Source organism: Passer montanus, unplaced genomic scaffold, assembly GCF_014805655.1.
Source record: "Passer montanus isolate IOZ18808 unplaced genomic scaffold, ASM1480565v1 scaffold238, whole genome shotgun sequence".
In the NCBI taxonomy this organism is placed as follows: Eukaryota; Metazoa; Chordata; class Aves; order Passeriformes; family Passeridae; genus Passer; species Passer montanus.
Genome location: NW_024367015.1, coordinates 206,746 through 233,312, shown reverse-complemented (window position 1 = coordinate 233,312; position 26,567 = coordinate 206,746). Strand labels below are relative to the sequence as shown.

General features: G+C 53.5%; 1 protein-coding gene across 1 annotated transcript; it reads right to left on the bottom strand.

The window, feature by feature from the left end:
- Positions 1-439: 439 nt before the first annotated feature.
- Positions 440-4,386, bottom strand: LOC120502929 (cystathionine gamma-lyase-like; the record flags this gene model as incomplete). The annotated part of the gene is made up of 5 exons (XM_039710937.1): positions 4,193-4,386; positions 3,006-3,087; positions 2,255-2,350; positions 1,252-1,367; positions 440-577 (listed from the first exon to the last, which is right to left on the bottom strand). Coding segments are annotated over exons 1-5 (594 nt in total), but the record flags the coding sequence as incomplete, so codon positions are not given.
- Between the last annotated feature and the right edge of the window lie 22,181 nt (positions 4,387-26,567).

The following is a 26,567-nucleotide window of genomic DNA, read 5'->3' as shown; positions in this document are numbered from 1 at the left end:
GCTCTGAGCTCACACAGCAAAAACAAGGGGAGAAACACAATGAATTCAAGAAAAAGGTAAAGTGGATGTCCCCAAGAAAGACTGGATGAAGTTTGCTTGGTTTGTCTTCCCCTACCTTCAGGTCTTTATCTTTGTGGCTCAGAACAGCCCATGAACAGCTTCTACAGAAGAACTGATGTAATAAGACCAAAGTGAGGGAACCCTTTGTAACTGTTCTGATTTCCATCAGGAAGAACAGAATTCCATCATTCCTGGAGGACAGACTCCCCCTGCCCCCTTCACTGCTGCAAAGGCTGCAGCACCTGGGCTGGGGCTGGAGCAGAGCAGGACACTTTACAATGCAGAGCCCAAAACTGCAGTTCCTTGGTGCTGCTTCCCTTCCCAAAAGGGATCTCCAGCCCCACTGGGACAGGGGACAGTCCTGTCCTTTCCCACACACCTGGAAATATGGAGACATGAAGCTGTTGTCCACGGCAACCAGCACATCCTTGCGTCCATGTTTGTGTGCCACCTCTGCACAGGCTCTGATGTCGATCACCTTCAGCGTGGGGTTTGTGGGGCTCTCGAGCCAAACCAGCTGCACAAACCCAAAAAAACTCCAGGTCAGAGACTTCCCAGGGCTGGGCTGAGTCCCAGGGGCTCTGGGTGCTCAGGGCTGGCAGCTCCCTGGGGTTGTGCACTGGGGACAGGCAGTGGCCCAGCCAGAGCCAGGGGAGGCTCCAGCTGCTTCCTCCAAGCTCAGGGAGGTTTCCTCCAGCTGGGCCTGTGCCATCCCAGGGCATCCCAGCTGGGGCAGGGATCACCCAGCCAGGACAGAGCCTTCCCAAAGCCTTTCCCAGCACAGTTCCCTCCCCTGGGGCAGGGATCACCCAGCCAGGACAGAGCCTTCCCAAAGCCTTTCCCAGCACAGTTCCCTCCCCTGGGGCAGGGATCACCCAGCCAGGACAGAGCCTTCCCAAAGCCTTTCCCAGCACAGTTCCCTCCCCTGGAGCAGGGATCACCCAGCAGTGCCATGGAGCACCCCCAGCTCTGCATTCCCTCTGCTCTTCCTCACCTTTTCCCTGTTCCCTCCTCTCTCTCCAGGGCTTTCTGCCCTTCTTGGGATGCTTTCCAGGAGGCAGCACCGTGGGATATGGTGGATCCAGCTGTGCCCCAGGCTGCCCTCCCTCAGCTCAACACACCCCCAAACCCAACAGGAGCAGGGATAAAACAATTTAACATCCCTTTAAAATACATTTCCCTCTCCCCTACCTTGGTCTTGGTCTCTTGTCTAATTGCATCTTCCAGCTTTTTTTGGTCTCTGCAGTCAATATATACCACTTTCAAATTAAACTCCTCTTCTAATTTTTCAAATAATTCTCTCGTGCCTAAGAAAAAACAAAAGTCACAAAATGAAACAACTTCCTTAACTTTCATTCCCTGCTCTCCACCCTCCTGCATCGTGCAGGGACAGTCAGGAGGGCACAGCTTTATGCTGCACACCATCAGTGGCACATTTATACTTTCTTTATTTACCAAGTTTGAATATTGCTGCAGCTTGAGTGATCATGAAATAGTAATAATGGGAAGATGGGATCACAGTGGTTTAGGAAGTACTTGAAATCACTGTGGGGTTCATGATCAGGAAATTAAACACAGAAGAAGAAACAAGGGGCAGACTCCAGCTGCTGTTTCCCAGCACTCCAATAAAATGATTCCTTCCTGTCTTTGAAGCCTTTCCCTGGGAGGATTCAAAGAATCCAGCAGCAACAGGAGATCCATGGATGTGCAGCACTCCCACTGGAAACACTGCCTGGATTGAAAATTCATTGACTGGGTCCTCCTGCCAAGGTGATCCCCAGGGACTCAGTTTTCCACCCGAGCAGGAAGGGATGGAACATGGAGGTGGATTCTGTGAGCTGAAGGAAACATCTGAGTGATGTTTGGGGGGTTCTTTTGTGGGAAACCCTTTCTTGATAACAAACCAAGCCCGAGGAGGAGCAAGGAAATTCAGCCCTGCAGGAAGCAGCCCAGGCTGAGGCTCCAAGGAGCAGGGGAAAGTTCCCAGAGCTGGGGTGAGCTCACCCTGCTCAGAGCAGGACTCTGGCAGAGCTGGGTGCACTCTGCACGGGCACTTGTGAGGAAGAGGGGATTGATAAAAACAGCCTGCAAAGAGCAGTGAGGTCCTACATGGGAAATTCAGGGTTCCTGAGAGCCACAGGCAGGTTTGAGCCCCTGCACAAAGAAGGCTGAAGCCCCTGGGTGCTGTACCCACCTGCATAGACATCATCAATGCAGATAATTGTTTCCCCTGTCTTCAACAGTTGACAGATGTTCAGAATTGCTGCCATGCCAGAGGAATAAGCCAAGCCTGGAGGAGAAAGGATCATCAGTGTTTGATGTGACACAACAAGTCAGACTTGCCTTGGCCTTCCTCCCTTGGCCTCTGAAAAGAACCTGTCCTGTCACTGCCTCACTGGGAACGTGGAGCCAGTGAGAGCAGGAGATGGATGTGCACAGCATGGAACCAGCATGGACACTGGGACAGACTGGGAACGGACTGGGGCAGACTGGGAATGGACCGGGGCAGACTGGGACTCGCTGGGAACGGACTGGGACTCGCTGGGAACGGACTGGGACTCGCTGGGAACGGACTGGGACTCGCTGGGAACGGACTGGGACTCGCTGGGAACGGACTGGGACTCGCTGGGAACGGACTGGGGCCAGGGGCTGCCTGCTCCCACTGCCTCCAGTGCTGCTGCACAAGGATGGATCCAGCCCAGCCCAGGCATCAGCCACATGAGGAAGCAGGAGACAAAGCCAGGGATGGAGCTGGACATTCCTGCACCACAAGTGTTGGGCTCTTCCCCACCGTGGAGCTGCTCCTGCCCACAGCCAACAGCCAGAGCCGTGGTGACAGAACCATGGAAGGGTTTGGGATGGAGGGACCCCAAAGCCCACCCAGTGCCACCCCCTGCCCCTGTCCCAGGCTGCTCCAAGCCCCGTCCAGCCCATGAGGTGCTCACTGTGTTTGGCTCCATCGAGGGTGGCCACAGCCTTTTCCAGGCAATCCCGAGTGGGGTTCCCAGACCGGATGTAATCATAACCCTGGGGTGGGAATAAGAAACAAACATCAGAGAGAGCACAGGAAATTTTAAAATCACAACAGTTCTGGGTTCCTTAAAGAGCCCTGGCTGAGGGCACCCAGCTCCTCCCAGAGCAGCAGGAGGGTGTCCTGGCACAACACCCAGCTGGGCATCCCTGCTGGAGAAAGGGGCCAGGGCTGCCCTGGGGCAAGGAGCCACATTCTCCTGCCTCTCCCAGACATCCTTCTGTGGCCACTGTGGGACAAAGGGCTCGGGCTGCACAGTCCCACCACCCTCAGCATGCCAGGCTGGGTCAGGCTGGAAGGGACCACGAGGGTGCCCTGCTCCCACTCCCTGCTCAGCAGGGCCATCCCAGGGCACAGGGCACGGGATGGTGTCCAGACAGTTCTGGGTATCTCCAGAGAGGGAGACTCCTCAGCCTCTCTGGGGGAAATTCTCAGGAAAAACGTGTGTCCATCTCCATCACAGGGCACCAGACAATTCCTCCCCATCAGATCTTGAAAGTCCAAACTTTCCTCTGGCAATGGCTCAGTACCACAGCTTTAATACAAAATCTGGAAAAAGGTAGTGAGGAAAAGCAAACGCATGCATGTATCCCGTTCTCCCAGGGGGCAGAAGGGCCGGGAGAGCCTCCCAGATTTCCGGCTCCGGGCAGCCCCTGGAGCAGCATTCCGCGAGCCCGGGGGCACCGGGCGCTCCCTGCTCCCCTTCCCCCGCCTGGCACACGGGAATCATCCCAGCCTCATCCCAAACCGCTCCGGATGGCCGCCCGCTGCGGGAACACCGAGCCCGGGCTGGCTCAGGCTGCAAGGAACCACAGCGGCTCCTGCGGCCCCATCGCTGCTCGGCAGGGCCAGCCCGGAGCGCAGGGCACGGCATCGCGGGCAGGGGCTCTGCCGTGTCCCCGGCAGGAGACTCCGCCGCCCGCCCGGGCGGGAGCCCCGCTCCCGGCCCAGCGAGATGCTCGCGTTTGCCCAGGAGCGCCCCGGGGGGAACATCCGCGCCGGGAGCTGCCTCCGTGCCCGGCACCTGCCGCCCCCCGCTGCCCCGGCCCGGACACGCCGGGGCCGCAGCGGGGCTCGGGGGCCCGTGGTGGCCGCACTTACCCTGTTCTCCCCGGGTTCCTTCTGCTTGAAGGTGGTGGAGAGCGTGATGGGCGGCACCACGGCCCAGGAGCTCCACTGCTCGGGCTCCTGCCCGAAGTGGATGGCATCGGTGGCGAAGTGCTCGAAAGGCGGCAGGTAACCACAGCACTTCCGACAACTCATGGTCGCAGCTCTGAGGGAGCGGCTCTGAGGGACCGCTCCTCAGCGCGGCTGCATTTAGCGACCTCGCGGGCTCGGCGGGGCGCGGCTCTCGCGCCTCCTCATTGGCTGCGGCGCCGGCGGGGCGGGGCCCTCGCGCCCTCCCATTGGCTGGCGGCGGGGCGGGGGCCGCCCCCTGGGGGGGGCCCGCGCGCTGCGCGCCGAGGGGCGGGGCGGGGCCCTCGCGCCCTCCCATTGGCTGGCGGCGGGGCGGGGCCCGCCCGCTGGGGGGCGCCCGCGCGCTGCGCGCTGAGGGGCCGCTCCCGGGGAGCCTTGGCGGGATCCAGGGGCGCCTTCGCCGGGAGGAGCCGGGAATGACCCGGCAGCACGGCAGCGATCCGCAGGGTGACAGTGCTGAACGGGCAATAGGTCAGCGTGCTCTGGGCTCCTGGTGCTGTTTTACCTTCCCTACCCTCAAGTGATTCCCACTCGGTGGCCGGCTGGGTGGTGAAACGGAGGAGAGCCATTAAATCTGGGAATGGGCTCTTCCTGCCATTCCAGACTGCCCGCGGCCAGCCCGCAGCACAGCGTGTTCCCATCAGAGCTCCTGTAAACACGCCAAAGCCACCAATTAGGTGGGCACGTGCCGTAGCCAAACCCGGCCTTATCACGGAGCCAGGCGAAGCCACCGGAGATGCGACCTTCAGCGCACAATTAGTCAGAGGCGGGGCAGCAGCCTTAAACCCTGAGGGAATCCCCAGCAGGACACCACTAATGCACAGTCCCATCAAACATGCTGAGGTGGCCTGGGGTGTTCTCCCTGGCCATCCCAAACACACATGCCAGGCACCAGCGTCAGCCTATTAGTGCTCTTCAGAGCCTAATTGATGCAGCCCTCAAACGAGCCAACAACAATCAGGGAGAAAATTATCCAAACACACATCATCAACAACAACAACAACAGGCTCCAGGGAGGAACAGTAACTCTTTTCCTTCCCAAAAGCAGGAGTCAAAAACCGAATAAAATCCAGATGGCATCTGGGCCTGCCAGCCCAACAGGTAGAAGCTCATCAGCCTTGTGCTCCACTTGCTGGGGAAGCTCCTGACAGGGGTGGGACAAAACACAAAACCAGTGCCTGGTGGATTTGTCCTCCCTTTCAGTGGGGTAACCCATCCAGGCAATCCTCCCTGTAGATCAGTTTTATTTTTCCTTTGCAGAAACTAATGCTAGGAACGATGCCCACACATCTCCACTGAAGATGAAGTTCTCCTCACAGAAGAAATCCAGACTGGGCACGAGCATCACCAAGCCCGACCCCCGGGAGGGACACCCTGCCTTGTCCTGTCTATAGTGGGCACTCTGCCAACAGCTGTGCCCACACACTGGAGCCTGAATGCATTTCAAAGGCCTTTGCTAATGAAGGCAGCGATAATTGTACAAATCTAGACATTCCAGCTAGTAACAAGGATTTGGCAGAGGGAAAGCTCACTGCAAAATGTGAAACACCACCTCCAACCACTGAATTCGCTCCCCCAGTTTCCAGCAGACCTCCTTGGAGGAGCAGGGCAGATGTTTCAAGAAGCTGCCCTGAGAGCATGACACGCCTGCCAGGGAATGCTCCGGGCGCAGCCCAAGCCAGCACCTCTCGCTCTCAGCTGCACACCTCGCTGCAGCAGCAGTTCTCAGGGAGAGCTATGAAGGTGCACTGCCCACTGAAATCCCAAGGGTGTAAGTGGCAAGCTGTTGGTGCCACATTGTGTGACAATAACTGATATTTATTGGTGAAAGTAACACTATCAAGGCTCAAAACATTTGCCTAGACACTGAGCAGAACGCTGATAATTTTGAAATCCATCTGATGAAATTCCTGAAACTGTGCTTATATATGCTGGAAATGACTGTGTTTGTATGAGGAGTCTTTGTGATCCCATAGTCACAGACTACACCACTACAGGATAAACAATCACTCAAACAGCTGTGTTGTAACAAATAGGGGATGCAACCTCAACCATTCCACTCCTGTCACAACCCCTGAATTACTGCAATCTGCATACACATCCCATCAAGGTTTCCTGCCCCCTCCTATTGGAATAAACCAGGCACTGCTGAAAAAATTCCTGCAGCATGAGCCATGTCAACTACTGGAACATGTCTGAAGTGATGGACACAGCTCTAATCACTGCTCATCAGGCAACAGGAGAAACACCATGTCTTGGAGTGAGAGGAGATGGACAACACCAGTGGTAGGACATTTTGTTCAGGTGGCCTCTAACCACAAGAGGAATTTCAGATCTGATACTGCACCCTCTTCTAATTTTGCTGATTTTTGTCTTATTCTGCTCCTTGTTAAATGTTTTCCTTACTGGAGTGTGGCTATCAGCAAACCTCCCCTCACATATAACATGGTTCCATCACATTCAAAGAAGCCACAAAAACATAACCTGACCAAAAATCTCCCTGACTTTGTAAGTGGAACATAATCAGATCTGCATTTGCAGGCACAGAGGCCAGAGCTGACCGCACAGCCACGCTGTGCAGCAGAAGCTGGCTGTAATCCCCGGGTGGACTGTGGGGGTGCAGCCCCTTTCCTGGCTGCACCATGATCTCAGAAATGCTCCTTCAGCCTCGGCCTCGAGGAGCAGCCCCTGGGCTCAGCTCCTCTGGAGTGATCACAAACACTGCTCCTGCCTTCCTTAGGAGCAGCCCTGGGAACAGACTCTCTTGCCCAAACAGCACAACATCCCCGTTGTCACACTTTCAGTGGAAGTGCGGCCAGGATGAACCATTGCTGTGACTGGAGCCCCTCTCGTGGGGCCCTGCAAACAGCGCTCCAAAAGGAGCCCCTTGGAGCTCTCCTGGGCCAGCGACTCCCTCCGAGCGGGGCCTCTCCCAGCCGGGACTCTCCCGTTTGCTGCCCTGGGGGGAGCCCCAAAAAATGACGAGTCCTGGGCTGATCCTCCTCGAAGGCTGACCCGCTGGGGAGATGCCACAGCATCCAAAGTGAGCATTTCCCTGCCCTCGGGGGAGTTCCTCCCAGGTACATCACACTGACTGTGTGCACACAGAGTGCCGGTGCCCTGGCAAAGCTGGCAGAAATGCTGCTCCCTGAGGGGCTGAGTACCTCCGGTATCTCACTAAGTTAGGCCTGTGAGCGAGGTTAAGTCATGAGTTCTAAGCTGAGTGAAATGCTGCCAAGTGTTGCTCTCTGCGAAGTTGCTCAGTTCGACTTTGATTTCCTAAGTTCAGTTAAGAGCTGTTAAGTGTCATTCCTCTGTTCATTGTTAGGGTTAGGCTGTGAGTTAAGTAAGCTATTCGTCAAGTGTTGTTCCTTTGTTAAATTATTAGGTTTAAGGTATAACTTAAGCACTATTAAGTCTGAGTGGTATGAAGCTTTTAGTCCACATTCCTTTTTATCTTTGCCCTCATTGTTCCTTTTGTCACAAACAAACACACCCCATTAATTCTGTCAGAGCTCTCCTTGCCGTTCCAGACACTGCCTGTAGCCGAGCCCTGCAAGAGCTCCAAGCTGGGGATGCTCCTGCAAACAGACAAAGCCACAATATAGGGCAGCACCTGCCGTACCCAAACGCTGCCTTATCACAGAGCGAGCTGAAGCCACCAGAGATGCGGCCTCTGCATCTGAGCCCAACCCAGTTTTTGAGCTGAGCTGATGGGTGAGCAGAGAATGACCTGAGAGCAGTGAGAGGAAGCAGCCCCAGTGCCCCAACCCTGCAGCAGCAGGAGGAACACTGGGCTCTGCTGGCAAAGCAAAGGCAAAGCAAGAGGGGTTTGGTTTCCGTGTCCTCGTCCACAGCCGTGTCCAGTTCCAAGGTCCTGTTTGACCCTCAAGGTTCATGCAAACTGCAGGAAGGAAAGGGAGGGATCATTGTGCTCTGCCCCTCTGTCAACCACACATTTTTATTTCCTTTGCATAGATTAAAGTCACATTTTAGCATTTGATTCTCTTCAGGCTCTATGTTGACAAATAGAAATATGTGTAGTTACTGTTGATAGGTTTCCCTATCATAAAAAAACCCGAAAAACTTCACCAATATAAACCACATACCCATAAAAAGGACACAAGAACAAGTCTTTCCAGCCTGTACAGAACATCCAACCCCTCCACAGCTGCTGCAGGTTCACATTTCTCCATTGCCCCCCAAACCCTCCACGTCCCCTCCCACAGACCAAAGGCCCCATTTCAAACACCTTTATCTGCCCAACTGTGTATCAGGAGGCAGGGTGACTTCAGCCAGGGCATGGAGGGACAGGACACAGGGAATGGCTCCCACAGCCAGAGGGCAGGGCTGGATGGGAGATTGGGAAGGAATTCCCGGCTGTGAGGGTGTGCCCTGGGGATGGTTTTACCGCAGTCACCAGCGTCCCCAGCCGGTTATGGCCATAACTGCACCAAAGGGAAAAGTGATGCTTAACAGGCAGGAAAACTTCTGCCATTGGTGGGGTTTATTGTCTGCTCTGAAATAGATAGACAGATATAGATATATAGACTTATAGATATACAGATATATAGATATTTGATGTGAAATTAACAGAAAACAACAGTCATTGCCTGTCCCACATATTTGCCTGGAAGCCCCCCAGTTTCAAAGATACACTGCTTTGGAGGGAGGGGTCACCTTTCCCTCCCAGGAACGTTCCCACCCTCCTTGGCAGACCCTGTCTTTGAAAGCAGGACGGGGTCTCACCAGAGCCCAGCAGAGAGGGAGAATCCCCTCCTTCCACCCCGTGGCCCCAAGCCTTTGGGTGAGCCCAGGATTGGAGCAGCTTCCAGCCACCAGCTGGAGAGGCAGGAGGGGCTCACAGCCCCGGGGTCCCACGAGCCCAGCACGGAGCTCACGCATGGCTGAGGGCATTCACTGCCTGAAAATGTGTTCTTTCACCTGCCCTGCCTCACCCTGGGCAGTTCCAGCTGAGAGGAGCACTCCAGAGACCCCAAAACCCTCAACCACCTCACAGCACATTACAGCAGCATAGGCAGCCTTCAAAATGATTGAGAGCACCTCCAGGTCCCCAAAAGCACTCTTGGAGCCACTTTTGCTGCCTGTACAATGAGCTTTCCTTGTGGAGAACTGGGATCACATTCCCGGGGTGCCCACGGCTGCTCCCACACAGCTGCTGGCTCCAGGCAGCAGCAGGGAGAGCCCAGGCTGTGCCCAGCCCAACAGCAGCAGGGAGAGCCCCAGGAGCCCGGGCTGGGATTCCCAAAGGCAAAGCAAGAGGGGTTTGGTTTCCGTGTCCTCGTCCACAGCCGTGTCCAGTTCCAAGGTCCTGTTTGACCCTCAAGGTTCATGCAAACTGCAGGAAGGAAAGGGAGGGATCATTGTGCTCTGCCCCTCTGTCAACCACACATTTTTATTTCCTTTGCATAGATTAAAGTCTCTGAGGGTGATTTTGTTGCCCTTGTTTTACCTTCAAATTCTCAAGAAAGGCAATGGCATTTCCTTTTTTCCCTTTGACGTAGAAGCTGACCATCCCAGAAACGCCCGTGCACTGCTTCTTCATCACCTCATACTGAGGGTGGGAAGGCAGCCCTGGAATGGAGAGAGTCGGGAGAATTCCCAGTGAATTCCAGTGCAGAGCTGGGGCAGCTCAGCCTCACCTGAGCTGGGCACCCAGCCCCAGCCACGGGGCACCACAGCTCCCAAACCCCTGCCCTGGGATGCTCCCAAACCCCTGCCCTGGGATGCTCCCAAACCCCTGCCCTGGGATGCTCCCAAACCCCTGCCCTGGGATGCTCCCCAATCCCTGGACACCCACCTGGGTAAATGACCTTCTCCACCCTGGGATGGGATTCCAGGAACTTGGCCACAGCCAGGCCGTTGTGGAAGTGCAGCTTCATCCGGAGGTGCAGAGTCTTGAGCCCCCGGTTGCACATGTAACAGTCAAAGGGGGAGGGGACAGCTCCCAGGCCTGGGGGAATGGCAACAGAATTCCACACAATTCCACACAATTCCACACAATTCCACACAATTCCACACAATTCCACAGCAACATTGGTGTTCTGCATTCAGCAAAGCCAAGCTCATCCTCACCTCCCACATTTCTGAGCCTGGGACAAGTGGGAAGACACTCGAGGCAATCTCTGTTCCTCATCTCCCACACTGGGCAGCCAATTAATGAGCCCAATTAACAGGCTCAGGCCTCAAGGATTGCATTTATTGGGCACAGTGCACCCTCCCTGCAGAGGGCACAACCCCAGACAGGAATTTATTGCTGACAATGAAGAGGCCAGAAAATGTCTGGAATCATCAGAGGTAAGGAAACTCTGCACTGGGCCCATCCTGGTGGGTGAGGGAGTTCCAAACCCCCCAGGTGCAGGGGGCACCTCAGTGGTTTCAGGATGGGCCCCAGTGCTCTCCTGAGCTGCTTGGGAAGGGCAGACCAGCACCTCATGTTATGGGACTATTTCACTGAGCTTGCCCAGCTCTGTGAATTACATCCAGGCAGATTTCCCACTTGTGTGCATGCCCACCCTCCCCAGCAGGAGCTGTGGATGGGAACAGCATTCCTGTCAGCAATTCCCTGGCTGGACTTACGGGTCTGCAGGAGTTTCAGCCTCTCATAGAGATCATCCCTGTTCACAGAGACCAGTCCCATGAGGACATCGCTGTGCCCTACAAATGACAGGGGACAAGAAGGGGATCAGCCACTCCAGGTCCTGCCACAACCCCCAAAGGTAAATAAAATCCCTGGGACACCTCCCACCATCCCAGGCTGCTCCAGCCCCAGTGTCCAGCCTGGCCCTGGGCACTGCCAGGGATCCAGGGGCCTCCCCACCCTCCCAGCCAGGAATTCCCTCCCAATCTCCCTCCACCCCTGCCCTAAGGATGTGCTCAACTCTCACACTCACCATTCATGTATTTGCTTGCAGAAGACATACAAATATCAGCCCCCAGGGCCAAGGGACGCTGAAAGGAAAGGAAAATAACATCATAGTTCAGGCTGGGCTGCACTCAGGATCATTCCCAGCCATTCCAAAGGGCTCTGAGCTCACACAGCAAAAACAAGGGAGAAACAAACACAAAAACCTGAGGATGGCAATAGGACATGTGCTAAAAGCAGCACTACAGAGGGGCACTCTGGATTCAAGGTAAGCACAAGAAAATGTGATTTAAAAGCACTGCTCCAACTCCCACAGGCTCCAGGAGAGAAGAGACTGAGCACATCCAACACACAGAGCAGAGCTGGGAAGAAACAGCTCTGCTGCTCAGCTGAGGCAGGGACAAACCATGGCACTGACCCCACAAAGAGCATTGCCATGGGAATGAAGGACCCCACTGCAAAGCTCAAGAACTGCTCTGCTCTCCAGGTGCTGCAGCCCTGCCCTGGAGGAGCTGAGAACACGAGCAAAGGAGGTTCCTGTGGCAGCTCTCTCCCCTCAGCTCCCAGCTCCCTGCCCAGGAGCCTCCTGAGGTGAGACAAACCAGGAGGTGGATGGGCAAGAGCTGCTGAGCAGTGCCAGATTTTTAATCAATCACTAGTTAAGGCACTTTGCCCAAGGTATCAGCACATTCTGAAGAGTGAACAGCATAGGGGCATCACTTTTAAAACTCAATAAAGCAGGCAAATTCGAGCACATAGTAAGAGCAACAATGCATGGAAGTTCACTATTCTGAAGCACTTTTAAGACTTAGGAAAATCTCCTCGTTCCATGTCTTCCAGTTAGCTATACAGGAAAGTTCTGGCAGTTGTTATGAAGAAAGTTATAAACTTCTGAGTCATCTATTCAGCAAAATAGTGAAGAAAAAGTTAAAGTGGATGTCTCCAAAAAACACTGGACCAAGTTTGCTTAGTTTTAGTTTTTCTTCCACTACCTTCTGGTTTTCACCTTTGTGGCTCAGAACAGCATCTACAGAAGAACTGATGTAAAAAGGCCAGTCACTCCCTTGGGAAACATTGACAAGACTTTTCCATCAGGAAGAACAGAATTCCATCATTCCTGGAGGACAGACTCCCCCTGCCCCCTTCACTGCTGCACAGGCTGCAGCACCTGGGCTGGGGCTGGAGCAGAGCAGGACACTTTACAATGCAGAGCCCAAAACTGCAGTTCCTTGGTGCTGCTTCCCTTCCCAAAAGGGATCTCCAGCCCCACTGGGACAGGGGACAGTCCTGTCCTTTCCCACACACCTGGAAATATGGAGACATGAAGCTGTTGTCCACGGCCACCAGCACATCCATCGCTGCTCGGCAGGGCCACCCCGGAGCGCAGGGCACGGCATCGCGGGCAGGGGCTCTGCCGTGTCCCCGGCAGGAGACTCCGCCGCCCGCCCGGGCGAGAGCCCCGCTCCCGGCCCAGCGAGATGCTCGCGTTTGCCCAGGAGCGCCCCGGGGGGAACATCCGCGCCGGGAGCTGCCTCCGTGCCCGGCACCTGCCGCCTCCCGCTGCCGGGCCCGGACACGCCGGGGCCGCAGCGGGGCTCGGGGGGCCCGTGGTGGCCGCACTCACCTCGTCCTTCCCGGGCACTCGCTGCTTGAACATGGTGGAAAGCGTGATGGGCGGCACAACGGCCTTGGAACTCCACTGCTCGGGCTCCTGCCCGAAGTGGATGGCATCGGTGGCGAAGTGCTTAAAGGGTGGCAGGAAGCCCGGTGCGTTACCACCTGCCATGGTCGCGGCTCTGAGGGAGCGGCTCTGAGGGACCGCTCCTCAGCGCGGCTGCATTTAGCGACCTCGCGGGCTCGGCGGGGCGCGGCTCTCGCGCCTCCTCATTGGCTGCGGCGCCGGCGGGGCGGGGCCCTCGCGCCCTCCGGAATAAGAAACAAACATCAGAGAGAGCACTGGGAAAGCTTGGAATAAAGGGCTCCGGATGGCCGCCCGCTGCGGGAACACCGAGCCCGGGCTGGCTCAGGCTGCAAGGAACCACAGCGGCTCCTGCGGCCCCATCGCTGCTCGGCAGGGCCACCCCGGAGCGCAGGGCACGGCATCGCGGGCAGGGGCTCTGCCGTGTCCCCGGCAGGAGACTCCGCCGCCCGCCCGGGCGAGAGCCCCGCTCCCGGCCCAGCGAGATGCTCGCGTTTGCCCAGGAGCGCCCCGGGGGGAACATCCGCGCCGGGAGCTGCCTCCGTGCCCGGCACCTGCCGCCTCCCGCTGCCGGGCCCGGACACGCCGGGGCCGCAGCGGGGCTCGGGGGGCCCGTGGTGGCCGCACTCACCTCGTCCTTCCCGGGCACTCGCTGCTTGAACATGGTGGAAAGCGTGATGGGCGGCACAACGGCCTTGGAACTCCACTGCTCGGGCTCCTGCCCGAAGTGGATGGCATCGGTGGCGAAGTGCTTAAAGGGTGGCAGGAAGCCCGGTGCGTTATGTCCCTGTGTGTCCCTGGGTGCAGCGTGGTGCAGTGCCCAGGCTTTGCTCCAGGGCCCAGCAATGTCACCAGAAGATTTGGACTCGATGGCCTGGGGGGTTTTCCCAACCTTAGGGATCCTGAGAGGAGCAGGAAGTACCTGTGGCACCAAGATTGGTCCTTGGTGATCATCCAATCACGTGGAGATGAAAAACAGTGCAATATTTTTTTCTTCTATTATATATAAAAGAATAGAGATACTGAATCTGTGTGGATTTTTCCAGACACTTTTAGGGATGAATACACTGCCAAAATATCACCTCTGCCAGGTCATATTTTATAGGTTATAGCAAACCCTTGTTACCTGAGTGAGGGTCTGGGTGTGCCATGAGGTCAAGGGCATGAAAAACACAGCAACAGCTTTGGATGGTAGAAATTAATATTTCTGGTGTTTGCTTCTAGAGCGTGAGATGTAGAAACTGAATGTTGTGTGCAGAGTACACAAAATTGCCTTTTTGTGGTTGGTGTGGTCAGGCTGGTTCACTAGACAGAAATTTGTGATTACAAACACATTTAAATGTGTTTCCTGCTGGTTGGGAATGAGATCTGTGTGGGGACATGGAGAGGGACAAAAATACACTTTTAATTATTATTGTCAAAGTGCGAATGAAATGTTGATTTTATTAATCATTGCTGCCTCTCTGATAAAACCAAGTCTAGAAATACTTGATACTCTGGTGCTTCCCAAACATCCCCTGAACGTCTCGTGGAAAACTACAACACAAAGTACCTTCTTTGCCATTGTGACTCTGATATTATGCTAGACATCAGAGAAACAAATTCTGGACTGGGAAATTCGCAATGACCGAGGAACTCACCCAAATGGGACCTAAGATTTTCCTCATATGGACTCAGAAAATGTTGTCCTTTGAGTCCAGGTCCTGTTCTCTGCAATTCCCCTAAAATACACCTTTAAGGATTATTGTCAATGTACAAATTGCATCTCGCTGCTCAGACAAAATCAGCTGCCTTCAGGCACTTTATCTTACTCAGGAAAATATCTCCCAGAGAAATGTGGCTGTGAGGAGGGTGTGGTGTAACGGAACAGGGTCCGGGCTGTGCTCCAGCCCTGCTCCTGCCGTGGCAGCAGCTCGGGGGGCAGGAGCTGCAGGGCCCCCGTGCTCCAGCTGAGCCGGCACTGCAGGGCCAGGGGCTGCTGGCAGCCGCCTTCAGCCTCTCCAGGGCAGTGCAGCACCTCCATGCAGGCACCTCCTTGCTCTGCACAGCCACAGCTTCCACTTTAACAAAACTGCCTTTCAATGTTTATAACGTAACCGATGAAACTCGAGTGTGAATAATGATAATTTATCTGGAGAAACTGCCAAATTTGTGCCTTTAGTGCACACATGGCATCAAACTCATGGCCCTCGCCAGGGTTTCTGCCACGCCTGACCAAAAAGCTGATTGAGTTTCCTCCAGGGGCTTTCTGCTGTGTGTGCCCGTGGTGCCAGGGTGGGGTTTTCCAGGACAGGAGCTGACTGTGCAACAAGAGGCAAGAATCTGCTTTGCAATGAGGACTCTCAACATGCCAGGCTGCAGCAACTGCGTTGGGATTTTGGTGTGTGGGTTCCATGGGGAATGGAAGCACTGGGACAAGATGAGCCTTCAGGTCCCAAGCCTTCCTTCTGTGATCTGGGTGAAGTTCTCCCTTCACAACTTTACAACAGCAATGTTAATTATTTCCACCCACGCAGTCTGGAAAAGAGCAGAGGATTTCCAGCCAGTTTTGTGTCTCTGTGCAGCAGCAGGGCTGGGCAGGGGCTGCTCCTCTTTGGGATTCATTCTTGTGGGGTCCCATCCTGGACATGGGGTTGGGGTGTGGGCAGGGGTTTGGGCTGAGCCTCAGCCCTTCTCAGCAGTGTTTGGCCTTGGGGCAAGAGTATCAATCAATTATTGATCATCCCAGGGGAAGCCCCCAGGTAAAGCCTGCAGAAAGTGATGACTGTTTCACTCTGGAGCAGCTCCCAGCCTCCTTCTCTCAGGTCATTTACAAACGTGACTCTGGATGTGTTTGCATCCGAGCTCTGCTCCCCCAGGATGTGGCACGGTGTCCAACTCCTCTCCTGGAACAAGTGAGGAGACTGCAGGGGCAGGGCTGGCCAGTGCAGGATCAGGGATGTCTGCAGTGCTCTGGGGCATGGGACGGTCCCAGGGAGGTTCAGGCTGGATACTGGGAACATTTCCTCATGGGAAGGAGGTCAGACATTGGAACAGGAGTCCCTGCCCCAGCGGGATCTAAAGGCCATGTGGATGTGGCACCTGGGGACATGGGGCAGTGCTGGGAATGGCTGGGCTCGATGGGCTCAGAGAGCTTTTCCCTCCCAAACCATTCCTTATCCTCATTCTCCTGTGAGCAGCTTGATCCTGCTGCAGCCTCCAGTGTTTCAATGACTTTGCTAGAGCACAAGGCTGGAATTCTCTCTGCTATTACAGCTGGATTTCAAGTCTCCTCCTCTCTTTCCCTGCTTTAAGGAAATGACTCCACAGGGGCAGCAGTTGTGGATTTTTATCCCTGGACAGCCATGAAGCCAGCCAGTCAACTGGGAGCATAGACAGCATTAGAAATGATTGAGAGCACCTCCAGGTCCCCAAAAGCACTCTTGGAGCCACTTTTGCTGCCTGTACAATGAGCTTTCCTTGTGCTCCAGACTTCCTTTCCTTTGCTCTCAATGTACAAACACCAGCTCAGGTATCCACCCACACTGGGGCACTCTCACAAAGTTCCTTCCTGCTCATCTCTTCCCATTTGGATTTTTGGGCAACAGCTTCTCCACTCCAAGGCAAAGCAAACTGCCTGATCTGGAGAGAGATGGAACAAGCAGCTCAAAAATGTGCAAGAGCTGAAAGATGAGAGTCCTTCACTCCCAGCTCCCACTGTGGCACTGAGACAACGAGGGGAGAGCTCAGCTGTGCATTTAAACATTTCAGCAATCCCTTCTCCCAAGAATATTATGCATCATTTTTTCAGGGGGCTAAAGAATAAGGGCTGGATTTTAGGGAATTTTAGTGTGGTACAGACTTTAGAAAAGCAACATTTTGTAGACAAAGAACCCAATCCGGGCTGGATGTGCCTGGGGGGAAATGGACTTTGGAGCCAAACTGCAGCAATCACCATTTCATTGCAATAAAGGGTTTTTTCTTAGAAAAAAAACTGTACTGTTTTGTGGGATTTATCAGCTGCCATAATTTCAGCTGATTTGGTGCTTTTTCGAGCTGGAGGGACTGTCTTGGACAGAGTTTCAGGAGGGTTGGTGTGGGAAGGGGTAGCTGAGGACACCTCAAAGGCTGAGGAACTCTGCATTCCTCCCCATCCATGGGTCAGCTCCTGCTCCCACTTGCAGCTGACTTCTTTTCCCACTGAATTTTCCTGTTAACCGGCCATTCCCAGCCCCTCCTCCTGCCCTGATGGGAGAGTGAGAGCCCCCTGAGCTGCCCGGGCTGTGCCCTCCATGCCCACCCTCCGCTCCCTAGCCCGGATCACCTGCCCAGGGTGGGATCACTGCCCCGGGTGCTGGGGAATGTCAATAACCCGAGGAGAAACAGGGAATTCTCTGTCCCAGCTCTCTGTGGGTGCTCCTGGCAGAGCCCTCCATGAAGGGATCCCCACAGTGCAAATCCTTTGTGATGTCAGGTAGGAAAATATTCTTTAATTCACTCACTGGTCTTAGTTCTGTTCCTCTCGTACAAATTTCTGAGTAGCTCTTCTATAGCGTTGTATAAAACCACACAAATGTCCTGCTGGTTTGTAAAACTGTAAAGAAAAACCTTGAAGTCATGAATAATATGACAGTTTTTATGGCTGTAAATCCCTTAACCTTGTAGGCATTGAATTTATCTGCCTTTTATTACTTGAAGGATGTAAACACCTATTAACTAGAGTGTAAATTTTGAGCTGAACAAATGTGTTGAGGAGGAATGTTGGGGACATTTAGTCTAAAAATAATAATCAATTCACAGCCTACTATTTAATGTTATTGAATATAAGAGGAAAAAAATCCTCTCCAGGGAATGAGATGATTGTGTGTAACAAAACATGGAACTGTAGTAGGTGTGACACAAACATTAATTTACTATAGGTGATGTGCACAAAGAGCATTTTGCAAGAGAGAATTCATGTGATGTTCAGTCTCTCCCAACAATTAAAGTGCGTGTGAAACTGTGTGATCTTTGGATACTCAGAAATCCTGAGTTTGGTTTACTTGGGTTGGTTTCAAAGTCTTGAAGGAATGTTTAATCTATAATTAACAACCCCAGCTCGCAGCCATCCTGGTGGATGAGACTTTGATAAAAACCTCGTTTCTTTTCCATGGGATCCAAAGGTGCTGAGCACAAAAATGACAGCAGATATGGATTTGAGCTGCTCTACCTGAGGTTAAGATTGATCTAAGTATTTGAATCCCTGGCTGGAGGCAGAGACATGAGCAGTCCTGGCTTCAAACACTCCCAATTAATGCAGGTCCTTGAGCCAGTCCTAAATGAGAGCCCTGGTTTATTATTTATGCCCCTGTCCCAGGGTTTTTATGGACTGTATCATGATATGTTAATTAACTTGCGCTTCCCCCCCTCGAGTCATTTATCTTAAGATTTAATTAAAGAGTGGATTTTAAGTGTGGTGTAGTGAAGAGATTCAGCTGAGGTTGCTTTTTGCTGGCTTGGAGGGATATTAAAGCTGAATTGGGAGCACTTCCTTCTGTGGTGTGGGATCCTGCTGCTCAGATCTACCTGGATCAAACAGGAGGAAATTCCCTGCATATTTATCCACGTTTAGAAATTGGTTTAGCTACAATTTTTGTGTTTACAAAACCTGTTCTTTAGATATTTTATGGACTTCTCAGTGCCTGTTACTGCCCTTGCCTGTGCTGAGGTTTTTTGCCTTAAAAAGTTCAGGATGGAATGAAAAGCTGGAAATGCCTCAATTATCCATCCAGGAAGTCTGAGGCAACTTCTGACTTTTCAAGGGAAAAAAAACCAAAAAAGAGAGGGAAACCAGCCAACTCCATGGGGATCAATCAGATTTTTCCTGGGAGCTGGGATAAATAAATCCTATTTTATCCACACTCCTGGGATTGTGTGACATCCACTCTTGAGATAATTTCTAGAGGGGAAGGAGCAAATTGTGGTAACAACAAATGAATATTTGTTCTGATTATTTAATAGCTGTACTTAGGATACAGAGAGCTTTGGTCTAGGGTACTTCTTTAGAAAATTAGCCTTTAAGGTGTCTGACATGATTTTATAAGAGTCAGTGACTTAGGATACAAAGAGCTTTGGTCTAGGGTACTTCTTTAGAAAATTAGCCTTTAAGGTGTCTGTTCGACATGATTTTATAAGATTCAGTAGGATTATGCCTGTACTTTTAGAGAAAAACTGCTTTTCTGCCTCTGCCCCAGGCCTTTAACTGGCAGCTCCTTCAGATGGGGAAGTTTCCTCCCCATCCCCCAAAGCAGTTACTTAAAAATGAAACCCCCAACAACGCCCAAACTCTGAGCAGTTCAGGGGAGCTGGGCTGCAGAATGAGCCTTTTGTGCCGCTGCTTTTCCCAGGAGCTGCAGCTGTGCCCAGTTCCCTCACAAACGAGTTCATCAGCTCCATTATTCCCCAAAAGTGCAGCAGCTGCTGCTCCACTCCAGCCTCATTTCCCTTGCGCTCCTCTCAATTGGTTCACTCCAAACATTTTGTCACTAAATCGTTCATTTGCGGTAACCACATGGACAGAATCCATTGAAATGCTCCAGAGGGCAGCAATTGGGAGCCCCTGGCTCAGAGGATGGGATCAGGTCGGAACGTGGAGTGTGGGCTCTCAATTCCTGGCTCTCAGGGAGAGGTGCTGGAAGGGGAATGCTCGCAGGGCTTGGCTTGTGCTGCTCCTTGGGAGCAGGGAGGAAATGGGAATGTTGTCCCTCTCTCCAGGCTTTTATCCGATGGGTTTGGGGCTTCACTTGTTCCTTGCAAGTCTCTGGGATGCAGATGTTCCTGGAGTGGAAGGTGACAGCTGGCAGGAATGTTACACCAGGAATGCTGGCAGGGAGAAGCTGGCTTGCTCACTAGGAAATGCAACTAAATATTTACTGAGATATATTTTTTTCCAGGATTTTCCTAGATTTCCTCCAGTGCCCAAATGACTCCAGCTGGAGTGAGCATGTTTTGCATTCACACAACCTTTGGGATGTTCCTGCTGCAGTTTCCACTGCTGTTCCGTGGCTGAGGCTGCATTGTTGGGGAAAAAAAAATGGAAATTCAGTTTTCTCTAGAGCTACTCAAAAGGCTTGGAAGATCCAAACAGCTTGGAAAAGCAGAAGGAGGATGGAAAAACAAAGCACTTTGTTCTGGGGAATAATCCATGGTCTTTTCAAATGCTGCAGATTCCTGCGGGTGTCTGGGAAGTTTAATTTTGTAATTGCTTCCCTTATTCCCTGGCTGTGAGCTGTGCATCCCGTCCTGTCCATGGAATGCAATTTGAGGGAAAGCTTTGGAAATACTCTGGTTTTCACCTGGCTGCCTGGGAAAAGGGGACCAAAATCCAAACCAAGTGGGGCTTTGAAAAGGAGGGAGAGGGCAGAGAGTGCCAGGACACAGGGAATGGCTTCCCAGTGCCAGAGAGCAGGGAGAGATGGGATGTGGGGAAGGAATTCCTGGCTGGGACAGTGGGGAGGCCCTGGAATTGAATTTCCAGGGGAAAATCTGTGCCCCTGGATCCCTGGCAGTGCCCAAGGCCAGGCTGAACACTGGGGCTTGGAGCAGCCTGGGACGGTGGGAGGTGTCCCTGCCTTGGAATGGGATTTCAGGTCCCTCCCAGCCCTAACCAGTCTGGAATTGTGCATCCCCAGGGGCACAGCCCACCCCTGCTCCAGCCTTACAGTTCCACTGGGCTCTGTGTGGCACTGGAGGTTCCCCTGCCCCAAAGCCACAGGCACCTTTGCAGGACATCCATGGCCTTGAATCCAGTGACACCTGGAAAAGGAGGGCTGGGAGCAGCTCCAGGGCACCCCAGAAAGTGAGAGCAGGCACAGAACCCATGGCCCCATGGAGCGGGACAGGAGCTCCGCACAGGAGCAACCTGCAGCAGCCTGGATTTACCTGGCTTTCCTCAGGCGGAGTCGGGAATCCGCTGCGGGATGTGCCCTCCTCGCCCGGCTGCTGTCCTTGGTCCCGGCCGCACGGTGGTGGTGTTGTTCTCCTCATCCCGAAAAGCTCTTCCTACAGCAGCTGGAGGAGTGGGAAGGGCTGGCTTTGTGGGCTGCCGCTGACCAAACGTTCTTGCAGTTCTCATGTCAGGACATCAGAAACGTGGCACCAATATTTGTGTGGAGCAGCAGTGCTGCTTTTCCAGCTTCCCAGGCTTTGGAATCCAAAATCTCCCTGAGTTTGGTGGTTTAGTGCTACTTTATTCCCATGGGGTGAAATGAGGCGAGCCTTTTTTCCAGGAGAACTTAGGAACTCTGAGTCTTGGGTATAATTTTATAAAATTAAAGCTGTTGTTTGAGAAAAGGTGGTTTAGGCTCTGTTATAAGGAATGGATCATTTCAGATTCCCATTGGCAGAGGTTTAAATCCCAAAAATATCTTGTTTGGGAGCCTGCCTGCTCAGGGAGGGGGCCAATGCAGTGATGCCCAGGAGCAGACGGAGGTTGGAGCTGCTGTGTGTGATCCTTGAGCGCCTGACCCAGGCCAGATCTCCTTGGCCAAATACCTGTAGACTCTGGAATGCTGTGAAATCCTTCCTGGAAGGCTGGGAAGTAGCCAAAGGCTGTGGCAAAAGGTAATTGAAATGTCCTTGAGATCCAGGAGCCCTGGGCAGGCTGTGTTTGCAGGCTGGGATTAGAGCAGGAATTAAACAAAAACCAACCCAACACTGAACCAGAATACCCCAAACCAAAAGAAAACCCAGCCAAACAGGATGAGGGGTGTGGGATGGGCTCCTCCATCCCTGTTGGTCTGGCTCTGGAAGCTGAGCTGTGCCCTGGGTTAGTTTTGGGGCAGGAGCCACTTTTATTGGTAAAACCTGACCTCGGAATGGCCTGGGCTCTGTCCTGCTTGGAAATGGAGCTCACCTCTGATGGCAGAGGAAGCAGAGCCACCCTTGTGTCCCTCCTGGTCCCCAGCAAGGAGAAGGAGCAGCCAGGCAGGGTCCAGAGCAGCAGGGCCAGGAGATCAGGAGGGCTTTGGTGCCTCCTCTTCCTCACCCTGTGCCCCAGGGAAGGAAATCAGGTACAATTTAATTACATTTAATTACACTGCCTGATGATGCTGCTCCCCAGCTCAGGAAGGACGTGGAGCTGTTGGAGCAGCTCCAGAGGAGGCACCAGGGTGATCAGAGGGATGGGAGAGCTGGGGGTGCTCCCCTGGAGAGGAGAAGGATCCAGGCAGAGCTCAGAGCCCCTGGCAGGGCCTGGAGGGGCTCCAGGAGAGCTGCAGAGGGACTGGGGACAAGGATGGAGGGACAGCACACAGGGAATGGCTCCCACTGCCAGAGGGCAGCCATGGATGGGAGATTGGGAATGAGGAGTTGTTCCCTGGGCAGGGTGGGCAGGGGCTGGGCTGGAATTGCCAGAGCAGCTGTGGCTGCCCCTGGATCCCTGGCAGTGCCCAAGGCCAGGATGGACACTGGGGCTGGAGCACCTGGGACAGTGGGAGGTGTCCCTGCCAGGGCAGGGTGGCACTGGGTGGGCTTTAGGTTCCCTGTGAACCCATCCCAAGATTCCATGACCTTCCTGGCATGTTCCTGCTTCTTGTGTAGCTGCAGTGGAGCCTCGTGCAGGTGGAGCTGTGTAATCTGTTCAGTTCTGTGGAATTTCATCTCAAAATGCATTTTAAAAAGGGCAATTCGGGGGAAGTTCAGTGTTTGGGGGCAGAGCAGGCTCTGACAGCTCGTCTCCATCAGGCACCTGTCAGTGCAGCTCCAGCATCCCCAGCAGCCCTCCAGTGCCATTTGCTCTGAGTGGGCTTTGAATTCATTGTGTGCAGTTCAACTTTGGCAAGTTTTTTGTACTTCATTTGCTTGTAAGCTATGGACAAAAATGGCAGTAATTTGAATTTTTTCTAGGTCACTGTACACTATTATCAGCTGGTCTCCTTCCTATCAATTTTAACTATTCAGTTTTTAGCCAACAGATTTTTAAAATAAATATGCCCTGGCTGCGAAGGAGGAGATGCTGTTCTAAAATTGTTAGAGCTTGTTGTTAAAAATGACCTTCATGCAAGAGGAGGTTATTTGACTTAAATAGACTTTTAAAAACTTCATTTCAGAAGAGCAGATTTTGATGGACTGAGAGGCTTGCCTGACCATGAACTGGGAGCAGGAAGGAATTCCAGGACTGTTCCAGTGGCAGCTGATGAGGAGGAGAAGGGCTTGGCCCTTTGTGTGGAAAACCGGGATAGGGAGAATGCTGGAATAGTGAGAGAGCCTTGGAAGGAGGAGAAATCGTGCAGGTGGTGTGGTGGAGGTGGGAGCTGGCCCAGAGGCTCACGTTGGCCCGTTTGGTGTTTCCAATAAACGTGTGTCCATCCCTGGAGCCTGGCTGCTTTCACTCGGGCCCCTGCCCTCAGTGCACCTTCCCCCTCCAGAGTGCCCTTGTGGCAGCCTGGAGCCAGCCAGGCGGAGATCCCTGCCCTGCCCTGGCTCTTCTCCAGCTCCACTTTCTGGGCTGGTGGGTATTTCTGAGCAGTAAAAGCTGCTGTCCACACTGTTAGAGGCAGAGGGACTGTGGTGGGTGGGGGTCACCTCCTCCTGCCCTGGAGCTCCCAGCTCTCCTCCAGCCTGAGCTGGGGTCAAATGCTGCTGCAGGGGAGGAAGGGAGGGCTCCCTTCTGCTGGGCTTGTGGTTGTGAGTTAGAGACGTCTCTCCTCCACCTGAGGTGGAATGGGAAGTGATGAAACACCAAATGTTGTCTCAGGAGAGGCTCCTCCAGCAGAGCCAGTGCTGGGTGCTGAGCAATCTCCTGACAGGAAATACAGCCAGCCCCATCCAGAATTAGCTCAGATCCATTCTTTTCAGCCAATTTTTATTTTTTTTCCCTGATAAGGCACTCGCAACACCTCTAATTTTAGCCTGGCTCTACGTTCTCAGAGCGAGCTGTGCCAGGAGGGTGGAGCAGTGCACTGCTGGGAACGTGACTGGGCTGAGGGAAACGTGCCCAGCTACCCACCAGAGCACGCCCCAGGGAATGGGGCTCTGCAGTGCCACTCGTGTGGGTTTGGGGCACAAACCCCTGTCAGGGGTGTCCATGGGCTGCTCACCACCCCGAGCAGGTTTGTCCGTGTTTTGGGTGGGAGCGTGGATCTGCGGGAGCTGCGGGAAGCTCTGCAGGGGGACTGGGCCAGGTGGGACCCAGGGGACAACAGGGCTCAGGGCTGGGTCCTGCACTTGGGTGACAACAACCCCTGGAATGCTCCAGGCTGGGAAAGAGGGGCTGGAAAGCTGGGAAAGGCCCTGGGGATGCTGGTGACAGCAGCTGGACACAGGTCCAGGGTGCCCAGCAGCAGGAATTTCCCCATGGAAAGGGGGTCAGGCACTGGAGCTGCCCAGGGAGGTTGGAGTGCCCATCCCCGGAGGTGGCACTCGGAGCCCTGGGCTGGGGACAGGGTGGGGATTGGGCACAGCTGGGACTCCATGGGCTGGGAGGGCTTTCCCAGCCTCGGGGATCCCGGGATTCTGTGGTTGCAGGGCTTGACCGTGGCTGTGAATGGGGCTGTGCACAGGAGCTGAGAAAGTTCTGAAATCCCAGCTGGGAATCCCGGCTGGATGAGGCTGCCCGGGGGTTACACACTCCTGTGCTCCAGGACTGAGTGCTGGCCTTATCTTCACTTAGTCTTGATCTCAGCACCAGCTAAACGCTGGGCAATGCTTTGAACGTTCCTTGGCAGAAGAAATGTGGGCAGTTCAGCCTCTGGAGCCTTGGGATCAGCACTGTCCTGGAGAGGAAATGGGTACCCCAGGGATGGACTCCCCGTGCCCCAGGAGTGCTCAGGGCCAGCTTGGGCCTTGGAGCCCAAACCTGGCATTTGAACACTGGAAGTGTGAGCTCCTGAGCAGGTCCAGGCTCTACTGCTGTGCATTTAAAAATGGCCACAGAGACAATTTAGTCAAAACTCAGAACTGGAATTTTTCAGGATTCCAGCAATACCTCGGTTCAGACTTGGCATTGGGCTCAAATCCAGCTCATTTAAACATATTAAAAACAAACCAAAACAAATGTCACTGGGAGTTTCTGATGGCACATTCATGATAATAATGATAAATGCAATTAATATAATTTGCTTTCTTAAATTAGGGCTCTTTGAGAGTTCTGGCAGAGACTGAGACAAGCGGGCCCGTGACCAAGTGATCTCCCAGCTCTCCAACCTCCCCTTTATCATCTGTGCTGTTTAAAATCATCAGGGAATTATTTTGATAAGAGTTTAGAGCTTGTGAGGTTTGAATTGCCAAGAAAACTTTAGAGGAGCCCTGGCCCTTAACAGTAAATGGGTCTGAATTAGATTTAAACTGGTATTTAATTTGGGGCTAAGCCTCAGCCACAGCTTTGGGGATGTAACACTTCAAAGTCTGCTTTAATAAAATGGCAAAAACTTGGTGCAGTTCAGTGAAATTCCTGATGTGATCCCTGCTGGCTTTGGGAACAGGGATAATCTGCATCCCGAGGAGTCTCAGGAGTGAATCATGCAGCACAAACCCTGCTCACAAAAACCTGCTTCATTATATAATGATGCTCGGGGATTGCCAGGGCTCTGTCCTACAAGACACAGAACAATTTCAACCTGAGAAATACAAAAAGCTGATTTAGAGCTGCCTGGGTTTGGATAATGTTGCTCAGTCACTCTTTCCCTGGCATTCCTAGAGCCAAGGGGTGGTTATTTGTGGAATAAAACTTGCCATAAAAGTACAGTTTAAAAGGAAAAGGAGAATTTCATTAGTTTCTGATCACTTTTAAAAATTTGTTTGTATTTTCTTTCCTGGCTAGAATTCTCCCTGAGTTTCAGGGGCTCACCTGTGTGAGTCAAAGCTCTGGTGCATACACACTCTCTGTCACACAGATTCCTTCCCTGATCACATTGAAGCCTTCACAAATTCTCCTGGACAAGAGCAGATGTCGCCAGGTTTAAAAACAAAATTAAGCCACCAGCAGCAGCTCTTGAGAATTCCTCAGCCATCAGGGCTTAATTCCATGGTGCTGTGCTGTTGTCTGTCAACCATTCATGCAATTAAGGGAAAATCTCTCCCAACGTTTCCATGGTGCTGGAGCACTCCAGGAGAACAGGCAGCCCACACAGGAGCCAGCAGCAATGAAATATTAATTGAGCACCAGCACATGTTCAATAATCTCCACACTTAATCCAGGCCCAGCAAATGAGGAGTGAAACAGAGCACAGCCAGGCCCTTCCCTTTGTGCGAGGGGAGAAAGCCATGTATCACAGCCCTGGGCTGGGAGGTGGCAGGGCTGTCCTGACGGAGCGTGCAGGGCTTGTGGGGCTGGAGCTGCCCCAGGGGCTGTGGGAATGCAGGGTCTGCATCCAGAGAAACCCAAGGGAAAGGGATTGTCAAATGTGCAGCAAGCAGGGAGTGATTAATTTACTGCAGGGCAGAGATCTGTGGAGTCCTGGAATGGTTTGGTGGGAAGGGACCCAAAGCTCATCCCATTGCACTGTTCCATGGCAGGGACACCTCCTGCTGCCCCAGGCACTGGGACACTGGGCACTGCCAGGGATCCAGGGGCAGCCCCAGCTGCTCTGGGCACCTGTGCCACAGCTGCCCACCCTGCCAGGAACAATTCCTGCCCCACATCCCATCCATCTGGCCGTGGGAGCCATTCCCTGTGTCCTGCCCCTCCAGCTGAAGGGGGACGGGCAGATCCCAGATGGAATTTCTCTCCCTGGGAG